Genomic DNA, 11,726 nt, shown 5'->3' with positions numbered 1-11,726 from the left:
TATCTTTATCTCTTGCTTCTTTATCTTCTTTATCTTTATCATTCTTTATGACAACAGTATCAGGAGTTAAATTCATCAGAATGGATATATTTATATTGTGGCAAAAGAGAGTCGCTCATAACATCTGATGTGATTCAGACTTACTTAGACTATTAGACTATTTTTATTGTATTTACTGGGCAACACTAAAAACTGAAATCTTAGAAAAACACACATTGATTAAGCTTAAAATGTTGTATAAAAAACATTTAAAAAGCCATAACGTTCCTGTACTGAAATTATTATAGTAGAATTTATTTAGTGACCCATTTTTTTGTTTAAAGTCGGCATGGAACGGAAGTTGCAATAGTCTTTTCTTCCGTTTTGTGACATATCTGAGTGAAGCAGCTTCTTGAACAAATTAAAATGTTTGTGTGACTTAATTTCATGCTATTGCTGTTGATCCAAACTCTGATTACAATCACATTAACCAGTGAGTGACAGGTTGTTCCGCCCTCATGCCAGTAAAAGTCATCATGATAAGATGTTGTTGCAAGTGGGAGGGGAAGTTATTTTGATTAGAGATAACGAGTGCACATTAATTAAAAAAAAAAAAAAAAAGAATAATAATGATGTTCACAACTAAATCATTTATAATAAATACTGCAATATTCCAAAAAAAAAAAAAAAATTAAGAATTGATTATTTTGATTTCATGGTGACTTTAAAGGACAAATGCTTATGTGTAAACTGACTTTTTGATATCTGAATTGCAAACTCAAAATAAAAGATAAGAGGAACAGAGTTACAGGTTTACTGCAGGTCAAGATATGGCAATGAGTATAACCTCAGCACTGCGACATAGATGAATACAGTCATATCAGGGAGATTTATGATAAGATTAAGATATTATCACATTTTATCATTAAAGTGCACACAGAAAACTAACAAGGTTTCAACTGCATGCAGGCGTATCACTTCAGATGCCGGTGCATTTTGCAACAAGATATTCACCCTTATTCACTGTATTAAAATGACATTTGGCAAAAGAGTTTAACTTGAGACTTTATTGGGAATGTTTAAAAGGTAAGAGTACAGAGTGAGTTATCAAACACATTTTTGTAGCACAGAATTACTATCATAATTCCATTTTTAAAGTGTTTTAGATGACGTTGTCCACAATGCACACAGCTTTCACTCTTCAGACTTTAAAGACTGACACCTGTTTCAAGAGATAAAAAAGTCAATTCTCTCATACAATTTCACAAATGTATCATACTGTGTCATTTAAACACTGATTATTTCTTAATTAGTTATTGGTAGATCAAAAGGAGATGTATTTAAACCAAAAAGCTTGGTAACACTTTATTTCGATAGTCCACTTTAGATATTTTAGCATTGCAACTGCATGTAAACTAACAGTCATTATTACAGTATTAGTAGATTGTCTGCTTAATATCTGCTAACACTTTATTTTGATGTTCCACCAGCAGACATTCTACAAACTATAAGTAACTTTGCAAGTACATCTCAACTTAATCTACTAACCCTAAAAGTCTACTTTACTCTAATGAGAGTTTGTTGTACAGTAGCAAATTAATGAGAGTTAGTTGACATGTAGTTGCAAAGTTACTTATATTTAGTACAATGTCTAAAGTGGACTATCGAAATATAGTGTAACCTAAAGCTTATTGCAAGTCCTTTTGGTCTGAAAGAATAAAACTGCTGTATTTATAGTAACTGAGCTGACTTACAGACTTAGCTGCCTCAATTCTTTGGTGCAACCGGAACTTCACTGTTTATCAGGCTTGTTAAGTCTTTAAAGAGACACGTAAAGCAAAACTATTAGACAATAACATTATTAATGTCTAGGATAGAATGTGCTACTCAGTGTGAACGTACCCTCAAAGTCAACAAAGATGATGAGGTCATCATTTTTCAGGTAATTGCGCCTGCGCAAGTCGTAGTGTTTTATGAAAGTCCTCCATCCCTTTGACTCTCCTCGATAACACTGGCAGCTTGGGTCAAAGGTCCCAACCTTTCTTGGATTGTCCCATATTAGTTGGTTTTCATTGACTAAAGAACAACCAAAAGAAAAAGTTTTACACACACAAATGCACTGGGCTATAAAATCACAATAGAAGCCATCATAACAGTCAGGGCATACCTGTGGTCATATCAGTGGTGAGGCTACGAGCAGAGGACATCCTCAGCTTAATGTCTGGATCCTGGTCCATCACCACTATGGTGGCCTGGCGGTTCACAGCAGGCCACTGCATCACAATGTCATTGTCACCACTGGCCAGATGGAAATACAGACCAGTGTAGTTGCCTGTGTAATCGGAGTAGCCAGACAGTGGCCGTACTTGAACACCATAACCGTAACCCTCAGGACTGTAGAAACGAGGGCTGGTCAGCACGGTGTTGTAGTCGGCTGTTTCCAGGATGCTCGAGAAGTTCTGGATGCGCCAGACAGCGGCTGGGCAGTGGGTCTCTGTCAGGCTGATATCATCAATGAATATGCCTCCTCCAGAGTTGGCAGGGTCTCCTTTCATCGCCTGGAAGGCATAGCGGAATTTTGCCCCTATCTGCATTGACACATGCGCAATCTTCCATGTTTTGTCTTCGTCAGCTGGGTAAGAAAAGCCTTTTGTTATCACCATATTAATTTTATGATAAAGGATTATGTAAAGGGATAATAACAAATGATTACATACATTATTATGATTATTATACAGTTACTCATTGAATATATGTGGACCTGAAATGTTGATTTAAAATTATTTTATCAATCTTACATGTATAATATCTTAAAGCTTCCCTGCAGTTTACACTTACTTTCGCAGCAATGCCATAGAAGAACATTCGGTGAACAGTTCTTAAAAGAAGCATTTTTTCTTAGTCTGAAGAACATTTCAAAAATCTAAAGAACCTTTTGTGGAATGGAAAGGTTTTAAGAGTTTAACCTACTAGTAGTTCAAAAAGGAAAACAATTACCCCAAATTGTATGCAGTTTCTTTAATTTTCGCACGGTTCCTGTTCCATCATCCATCTTGGCCCAAATTACTAGCCTGTCCTTTATACTCCCTGTCATTTTGTAGAAAAACTGGAGGCATTGCAGCTTCCTCTTAGGATATAGGATGCGGGATTCAAGGAGAGCGGATTGTTCTGCACTTCCAGTGGAGGTGTCAATGTGCATAGAATATCCTAAATCTAAAAATCACAAGGCAAAAAAAAATATATATATTTTTTTTAATTGGCCAAAATGCAGCCACAATGAAAATATATCTATTTCAGGCAATGGAGATTTGTAACCTCTGCATTGTCCACTGAGAGTATGATCCTCAGAGCCAGGAGAGCTCTTAAGATGGACCCAATCAGCATCGTCAGTCAAACTCTGTACCATCCCACAAATGTTTATGTTTTCAAAAGCACACTGGTCCAGCAGGGTAAGAGAAGAGGCTGAAGAAAATAAATAATAAATAACAATTTTCTGTATATATATCATATTACAGTTAATATTTAACCTACAGCAGTTGTACATTCGATTCAGTCTGACAACATCCATCTCACTAAAGTCCAGGTACTGCCCTATGATGTTGAAGAACTCTGGGATGTTGGTCGTGATGGTAGGAATACTGGGGTCTTTGTTGAAAGCGAATGGACGATAATGCATAACAGATTCGTAGTCATATGGTGTATTTAGATCTGTGACAAAACTGTCATCATATTTGTTGAAGTTATGCTCCATGCCTAGAAACAAAAATATTATGTGATCAATAAAAGTCACATGAAGAACTATAAGAATGAGTGATGAATATTAAAGTACACAGAAAATAATGCAAAACAAATTAACTAACCTTCAGTGACCTGATCTAGCCAGATCTTCACATAGTCATCTCGATCCTGGCGAGACTGCGTATGGTAAAACCCCAGGGCATGCAGCAGTTCATGCTCAATCACAGCCTTGTGGTCACAGCCTTGCCCCAGAGAAAGCAACTGTCCGTTCTGTAGATCTCCAACATAAGACCAGCACCTACCACAATTACAAGTCCTGTTAGTGTGATTTCCTTTGTTTTATAATATACGATAAGTGTTGTCTGGTGGCTGACTCTCATTTATAGGCTAAACACTAACATTAGAATGCTACAATGGTTTGTTATTTTGTTTAGTTAGCAATGCTTATTATTATACACACCTTATCAGATCCAGATTAGCTAATTTTGTGGCAAAATTCTGTGTGGATAAATATGCTGATGTTATAACAAATATTTATTTGCAATGTTGCAATGCACACATACCCATCTCTTTTCTCAAATTTGATGTATGTCTTCTCTCCTTCATAGGGTTTGAAATCAACACATGATTTTAGACGGTACATTTCAAATGCCTGATGGATAGCACCTTTTGCATTAAGGTCTGTGTAAAAGGGGGATAATTTATACATAAAGAAAATCAGTATTGTAAAAACATAAATTAGTCCGTTTTTGTACAATTTGCGAACAACTGAATATATCACCTACCCAGGCTGTCAGATAGAATGTATGGAATAGGGAACTTCCACCTGAATGCTGTGTCAATAAGACCAACCCGACCAGGCTGTAAAGGGGTGTAGGTTTTAATAGATATTTTTTTAAATCAACAATAGATACTGATAGATATTATTAAGAAGATTTCAGCATGTGCAACAAAACTGAATTATAACATTGATTGTGCACTTACAGGTAGGGCTATGTCTCCCTCAATCAGCCTGGTTTTTGCTCCTGACAAACAAGTTAAAAGAAATTGTTTAGTAAATAAAATAATGCATTTGTTCAATATTTTGCAAATTAAACAAACTCAGCGTATTTTTTGGAATATATAGTAGCATTAAAATGAACTTTGTTGCCTCATTGTATTGTAATATAATGTAAAAGTTGCTTCAGGTTACCAAGATTGATGAAAGGGTTGACATTTGGTTCATCTTCAACCTCTGTAGAAAACATATAGTTTTATACATTTATTTAGATGAATCAAATAAAAATGTATAACTTACAGTAATTAATTAAAATAATTTTTCTTACCATGAATACGAGTTGAAACTGGAATCTGAAAGTCATGGCAGGAATAGGGTTAATCCCAATGCATTTAGAGATAGCAATCACTGTAGATATCCAGATAAGTGCATATAGGTACTAAAGCCTGTTAAAGTAGCCTATAATATTATAAAGGCTAAATTATAAATAAAGAAAATCACTCACAGCATGAAGTGCTGCAGCCAGCACTGTAAAGATGAACAGCCTCGGTAAAAGCATTCTGACAGTATGTGAGGTACAAGATATTACCATAGTTATATAAAGAGAACTTTAACCTTTGACCATGTTTATTGGAAAAATGGATTTGAAGTTTTTTCATTACTGTTACAGTAGTTTTGATAATCCAAAGTACACTTGTCTCCCATAATGCAGTTTACAGACCTTATGCAACCCAATGCAGCATGTTTAATAACAGCTCTAAACAATCCTTAATCTAGTAAATGTTTCTAATTAATATGTACTAAATGAAAAAAAAAAAAAAAAAAACAACAACTGGGCTATTTAAAAAGTGCAGAAAACTGAGGTCCTATAGGCCTATTATCTCATATAGCAACTTTGTGCCGGCCTAGATCTGGCCCACATCTGCCACGTGTGGTATGATGATCTGGGTCACATGTGGCGTGGAATGATGGCACTCCATTTTGACAGATCTGAGCCACATGCAGGCCATAGCAATGCCACATGTCAGGCCAAGAGCAAAGAAATAATCCAGAACTGGACCTTATCTGAGCCACAAAATCTTTATATATTATTTATAGAATCATCTTAGTATTAACAAGTCTGTTAACAAGCAGAGTCACTGAAGGAAGAAGAGACAAACAGAAACACAAGAGCTACAACTGACTTCAGCCACAGCCTTAGATGAAATCAACTGAAGATAAAAGAAGACATTACATCTCTCCAGATCTCAGCAGAGGAGGATTAAACAACTCCACAAACAACATTACAGCTTCACATATTACTAACCAGATTGACTTTATTTCTGTCATTCATCTACAGACATTCTTATTGAAAATTATCAGAAGTTTAATGCTCATGCTTGTTTCATTTGAAGTCACCATAATGGTGATTGGTGTTTCCATTAGTTGGGCTCTTAACTCTTATAATATAATGGCTGCTGTCAAACACATCTGCAGTATAGCAAAAAAAGCTGAAACAAGATCAGATGAAGATTTTTAGCTTTTAATGGTTTTACAATCATTGAAAAATAGCCTGAATCATTAATGCTGTTTGAAAGTAATAATACTGCATCATGAGATAACGCTGTATTGCAGAAATCAGTTAAAAGATTGAAGATAAAAACCAAGAGCAGGACAATTCTGGACATCACAAAAGCTACTAAAAGACAGAACAAAAACCACAGCAAAATAATAAAAGCAAATAGTTCGAATTAAAAGAAATAATAGAACAATTCAGCTGCATAATTTATTCATGCTGTGATGCATGCTGGGAGTTTTGTATTATTGTTCCCAGCATGCATTGCGGCATGACACTTTTGATTGTCACCTTTGTTGAGATTCATGTGCTGATTCTTGATGTCTTTGTGTCATCTTAAAATAATTGTTGTGTTTTTTTTTTAATCTTTTTACTGATTTCTGCAATATAACGTGGTTTCATGTTGCAGTAACACAGGATTTCTAATGTAAATGCATTAATTTCGCAACACAATTATTAGATACAAATAGCATCAGTTTCTCAGGCTATTTCATGATGATTATAAAACAATCAATAGCTAATTATCATCATCTGATCACATTTTGTCTTTCTTTGCTACTGCAAATGTGTTTGACAAACATATTATGAGAGTTAAGAGCCCAATTAACGGAAACACTAATCACCATTATGGTGACTTCAAATTAAAAAAAAAGTTTTACATAAACCCCTGTTCATTCTCAATAAGACCTTCTGTAGATTTCAGAAATAAAGTCAGTGGTTAATAATAAGTTAAGCTGGTAATTATAAACTGCAAAAACACGAATCTGTAAAAACAGTGACAGCATGCATATGCGTATTACGTGTTTAGCCTATCCACTTTATTTTTCAACGCGGAAATAATGTGTTTTCCGTGAATGTGCAAAACTTCCGATTTATTAGCCACTATAGAAAAACAATCAGAAAAACATTAAAGTGCAACTAACATTAACAATTCAAGTGTCAAACTGTACTAAAGCCAATACTGGCCACCATAATGGTAACTGAATTTAAGACAATCTGTTTAGTCAAAAGTGAAGCTGGTAATGCTGTTTGTGGAGTTGTTTAATCCTCCTCTGCTGAGATCTTTAAAGATTTAATTCATGTAATAAGACTCGATACTGCATATTTATAAATTTATTGAACATAAGCCACTGGTCCCAAACTCAGTTGCTGGAGGCCCACAGCCCTGCAGAGTTTAGCTCCAACTCACACCTGCTTGGACATTTCTAGTAATCCTGAAGACCTTCATTAGCTGTATCAGGTGTGTTTGATTAGGGTTGGAACAAAACTGTGCAGAGCTGTGGCTTTCCAGTTGTCCAGAGTCGAGTTTGAAAACACTGATATAAGCAGTACATACAGCAATTTATAAGGCACTTTTTAATGAATTTTAACACTACATATGATTTACGTACTTAGTTGGCAACAAATATTGAACAATGGCACAAGCACACTTGCATGTATTAATCCATTCAACAATAAGCCAATCATACACTTATATTTTCATGTCTTAACATATGTTTGTAAGTACTTAAGCCTAACCACAGGCTCTACTCTTCAGCACAATGGTAACCCCAAAAACTCAGACATACCAGAAACCATTTTAAATTCTAAAATAATAGAACATTAAACACTAACAGATCTCCCCCTATATTAATATTGAGCAAAACACATGAAATAACACTTAATTTCAACATTGACCCTTACTTTATCAGTCAGAAGCAAAGCATGCTGGGAACTAGACATCTGCTGTAACTCATTGATTCTGTGAATGGTGTTCATACATTTACATTTATATGGGAACATGTATGTGCAATATATATGCACAAAAAAGAATTAAACCTTTATGAATTTTACATATAATGCTATTTTATCTTCATGTCTAAATATTGTATCAATATATAGCCATACATGGACAATATATTGCAGTACATTGTAAAATATAAGCACTAGTTTCCCATATGTGTAAATGTATTATGTAATATATCACGTTATATTTTGCAGTATATTCCCATATATTCTTGCTACGTAAGAGGGTCTGTGATTGGAAAGATGCTTAAGAAGCCCTGGCCTGCAGCAATCAACCTGATGCTTTCACCTGCACACCCACTGAAGCTAAGCAGGGTTGAGCCCGGTTTCCATCTGGATGGGAGACCTCCTGGGAGACTGGGTAACTGCAGGAAGAGGTGTTAGAGAGGCCAGGTCTGATCAGCCTGTGGCCTGAGTGGGTCCTAACGCCCCAGTACAGTCGCAATAAACTCTACTGTATAAAGGGTTAACATAAACCCCAGAATATAAGGGGTGTAACCCTGGTGTAAAATAGCCCATACAGAACATCATATACTGCCCAACGCCCAAGTACAGTCATCATAAACTGTACTGAATAAAGGGTTAAAATAAACCCCAGAAAATAAGGGGTGTAACCCTGGGGCAAAAATAATCCCTACATTACATCACATTCCAGGTAGTTAGTTAGTTTCACATCACAAATGATATAGTACTTTATTTAGTTCTTATAACTTACATGGAAGCACTCTATTTATTTATTTTTTCATTACTATATTTAAGCAATAGTAATATTGTGAAATATTACAATTTCAAATAATGGTTTTCGATTTCTATTTATTTCTGTGATGCAAAGCTGAATTTTAATCAGCCATTACTCCAGTCTTTAGTGTCACATGATCCTTCAGAAATCATTCTAATATGCTGATTTATTATCAGTGTTGTGCTGCTTAATATTTTTTGGAACCTGTGATACTTTTTTCAGGATTCATTGATCTTTTCTAACAATATAAGCCTTTACTATCACTTGTTATCAGTTTAACATCCTTACTGAATAAAATTATTAATTTTGCTTTCAAAAAAGAAAGAAAAAAATGACTGACACCAAACTTTTGAACAGTAGTGTATATTGTTACAAAATGGTTCTATTTTGGAAAGCTTATATATTGTTAAAAAATATTTCTAACCGCAAAATGATTTCAATACACACCATGTTTTAAATTTATGTCTGTAACCTGTGCAGTCTGAACCGCTCCAAGCGGGACTAGAACCCCGGTCGTTGGCATGGGAGGCGAGACCAATTACTTTGCGAAATGATTCACTGTTTCAAAGCATTTGAAACACCACACGCTGGTGACCCCTGCTGGTCAGAACAGTGTAAATGCAACAAAAACTCAGGCCAAACATGCATGAAAACACCTTTTACAAAAAAAAAAAAAAAAAAAAAAAAAAAAAAAAAAAAACCGAAAAAAATTAATTAAATTAAATTAAAATAAATAGATAAATAATAATAATAATCACCAGGAGCCCGTTTCAGAAAGAAGGTTAAGTGAAAACATCCTTTCTGAAACAGGGGTTAAGTGAGTTTGTTAACATGGTACACTCTAAGTAGAAATGTGTAGAAAAATGACACATATCATGTGTAACACTCTAGTTTACACATTTTGTGTCAATATTGCATAAAAATGTGTTGGAAGAATTCAGTTGTTTTACACATATTATGTGTAGTTTTAAAATGAACACAACCTGTGTATTTGTTCACAGCATCAACACAATCTGTGCAGCCAAGAACAGCTGTAATGTGTTAATATTACACATTTACACATCTTTCTGTTCATTTCAGAGGTGAAGACCAGACCTCCAAAACCAAGACCATTCAAGACCAGAGGTGTGGTCGAGACCAGACCTTCCAAGACCAAAACCAGACCATTCAATCAAGATAATTCATTAATCATGTGACTATTGAACATTAATGATGAACACCTGTTGTTAAAATCATAAAATTTTTAAGTCACCATCATGGAGATCAGGGTTTGCTTTAGTTGGGCTTTTGACCTTTTAACTATTAGATTTTGTTTGCTGTAACTGAATTATAACAGCCAGACAAGCAAAAACAAAAGATGATTAGGTGGTGTTGGTTATGTTTTCACATAATCATTATTTGATTTGAATCACTGAACTCATTTAAAGCCCAATATCTGAGTCAGATTTACATTATTGATGATAGCAGCACAGTAACTCTACTGTAGAAGATCAGATTTTTCAATATAATCCAAAAAAAACAACAACAGCTTTCTTTTAGGCACACACAGTCATCAAGAATCAGACTGTGAATCTCAACAACGGTAACAAGCAACTTGTTCTGATAAACAGACCAACTCTGAACATTAGAAAACAAGCTACTAAAAAGTCACATAAACAGAACAAAATAAAATAGTGAGAATAAAGGAAATTACTAAGACAATTCAGATCATAATTTATTCATGATGATGGGAGCCATGGATGAATTTTGATTGGTGGCACCCAGAATGCACTGCAACATGCTTTATTATTCTCACCACTGTTGAGATTCACAGGCTGATTCTTGATGTCTGTGTGTGCCTAAAAGAAAGTTGTTTTTTTTTTAAATCAGAACAACTTTTAAGAAATCCTTTGGATTATATAGAGCTGCTGTAATCAATAATGTAAATCTGACTCAGAGACTAGGCTCTAAATGAGTTCAGTGATTTAAGTCAAATAATGATCATGTGAAAACATAACCAACACCACCCGATCATCTTTTCTTTTTGTTTGTTTGTCTGGCTGGCTGGCTGTTATTATTAAAATTATAACAGCCCAAACAAAATCTAATAGTAAAAAGTCAAGGGTCAAAAGCCCAACTAAAGCAAACCCTGATCTCCATGATGGTAACTTCAATTTTGTGATTTTCTTTGGTGATTCTGCTTGTTAACATCAGATCACCTTCCTGACACATTTACTGTGTTAAAATCATTACACAATGAATGTGTCAAAATTAACACAACACGTGTTGTCCCTAAACTCACACACTGATGTGTAAGAATTTAGCCAATTTGAGTCATTTTTTAACAAATGCTTTTTGAGACATTCTGAATGTCTGTGTTTGACACAGTGAATATGTCAAAATTAACACAAGTGTTATCCCAAAACACAAGCACTGATGTGTAAGACTTTTTTTTTTTTTTTTTTTTGAATGGACTTGACAAAGAGATCATTGCAAATTTGATCTTCATGTTCAGAAGTAGCACAGATGTTTTATTTGTTGTTGTTTTCCTCTTTCCTTCAATCATTCTGCCTGTTAACAGCAGGTGTTCATCACTAGTGCTTGATTAATGACTTAATTATCTCATTAACTTCCCTCTTGAATGCTCTTGGTCTCGGTCTTGGAGGGCCTGGTCTGGACTACACCTCTGGTTAACCTTCCTGACACATTCACTGTATTAAAATCATTGACTCAATGAATGTGTCAGAATTAACACAACAAGCGTTGTCCCTAAACTCACACATTTATGTGTAAGAATTTAACACATTTTGATTCAGTTTTAACACATCCTTTCTAAGAGTGCATTTAGATCTTGCAATTGAACAAAATTGACCATCAAGATCTCGTAACCGAACATAACTGATAAGAAATTTCGTATAACGGAACAAAACCAACTGTGATTAAAATCTCATTAA

General features: G+C 34.8%; 1 protein-coding gene across 1 annotated transcript; it reads right to left on the bottom strand.

The window, feature by feature from the left end:
- Positions 1 to 1,016: 1,016 nt before the first annotated feature.
- Positions 1,017 to 5,312, bottom strand: mep1a.1 (meprin A, alpha (PABA peptide hydrolase), tandem duplicate 1). The gene is made up of 14 exons (XM_051874608.1): positions 5,220 to 5,312; positions 5,043 to 5,067; positions 4,910 to 4,951; positions 4,702 to 4,742; positions 4,503 to 4,578; positions 4,281 to 4,398; positions 3,840 to 4,015; positions 3,511 to 3,732; positions 3,295 to 3,441; positions 2,977 to 3,192; positions 2,147 to 2,611; positions 1,882 to 2,055; positions 1,734 to 1,796; positions 1,017 to 1,201 (listed from the first exon to the last, which is right to left on the bottom strand). Exons 1-13 carry the CDS (start codon positions 5,304 to 5,306, stop codon positions 1,747 to 1,749), a joined length of 1,839 nt encoding a protein of 612 aa, XP_051730568.1. The 5' UTR covers positions 5,307 to 5,312; the 3' UTR covers positions 1,017 to 1,201; positions 1,734 to 1,746.
- Between the last annotated feature and the right edge of the window lie 6,414 nt (positions 5,313 to 11,726).

Source organism: Ctenopharyngodon idella, chromosome 20 (genome assembly GCF_019924925.1).
Source record: "Ctenopharyngodon idella isolate HZGC_01 chromosome 20, HZGC01, whole genome shotgun sequence".
NCBI lineage: Eukaryota > Metazoa > Chordata > Actinopteri > Cypriniformes > Xenocyprididae > Ctenopharyngodon > Ctenopharyngodon idella.
The sequence above is the reverse complement of the archived record's forward strand: the minus strand, read 5'-3'. Positions and strand labels throughout refer to the sequence as shown.